Below are 570 nucleotides of genomic sequence, written 5' to 3' on the forward strand. Positions count from 1 at the left end.
GAAAATGTAGTCTTTAGCCTAGGAAGTCATGTGTCAAGCTTAAAATCAGGGGTCTTGTCACCAACGAGGAAGATCAAACAAATACTGGAGTATAACTAGCTGGCCTTGCCAACGCACACAACCTAAGCAGAGGATTCCAGATGCCATAGGCTTCCCGTAGGCCCCTGTGGACAGCCGCCTTGCTGTGGGGAACAAGACTTTGGCTCCCCATCTGGGCCCTGCCTCCAGCTTTGGGACTTGAAGTTCCTCTTGGAGATGTGGTGGCAGCAGGAACACGACGCCCCTGGGGTCTCCAGCAGGGAGAGGATCAGTTTGATGATCAAGGCCAGCCATGCCATCCCAAAGAGGATCCACAGGGACACCATGTTCTTGTACCACACTGGGTACCTCCGGGAGGGGTTCATCCCTGGGGAAGAGGCAAGGTCAGAGGACAGAGGCCTGGGAGTGTCAGGACCACATTCCCAAAACAGAGCGGGGTGCATGGCTTGATAATATGAGCAAGGTGAGGGGTCAGCAGGACAGAATATGGGAAGTCCAGACTGCTCTGAGATTCCTGGCCTTGTGGTCACC

General features: G+C 54.4%; 1 protein-coding gene across 1 annotated transcript in view; it reads right to left on the bottom strand.

Moving 5' to 3' along the window:
• Window positions 1-6: 6 nt before the first annotated feature.
• Window positions 7-570, bottom strand: part of KCNK17 (potassium channel, subfamily K, member 17) — a 20,085-nt gene continuing 19,521 nt past the window's right edge. Inside the window, exon 5 of the mRNA XM_008593136.1 lies at window positions 7-406. Within this exon, the coding sequence (XP_008591358.1) occupies window positions 123-406 (284 nt within the window). The 3' untranslated portion in view covers window positions 7-122. The remainder of the gene's footprint in view (window positions 407-570) is intronic.

This window comes from Galeopterus variegatus, unplaced genomic scaffold (assembly GCF_000696425.1).
Source record: "Galeopterus variegatus unplaced genomic scaffold, G_variegatus-3.0.2 Scaffold8757, whole genome shotgun sequence".
Lineage (NCBI taxonomy): Eukaryota > Metazoa > Chordata > Mammalia > Dermoptera > Cynocephalidae > Galeopterus > Galeopterus variegatus.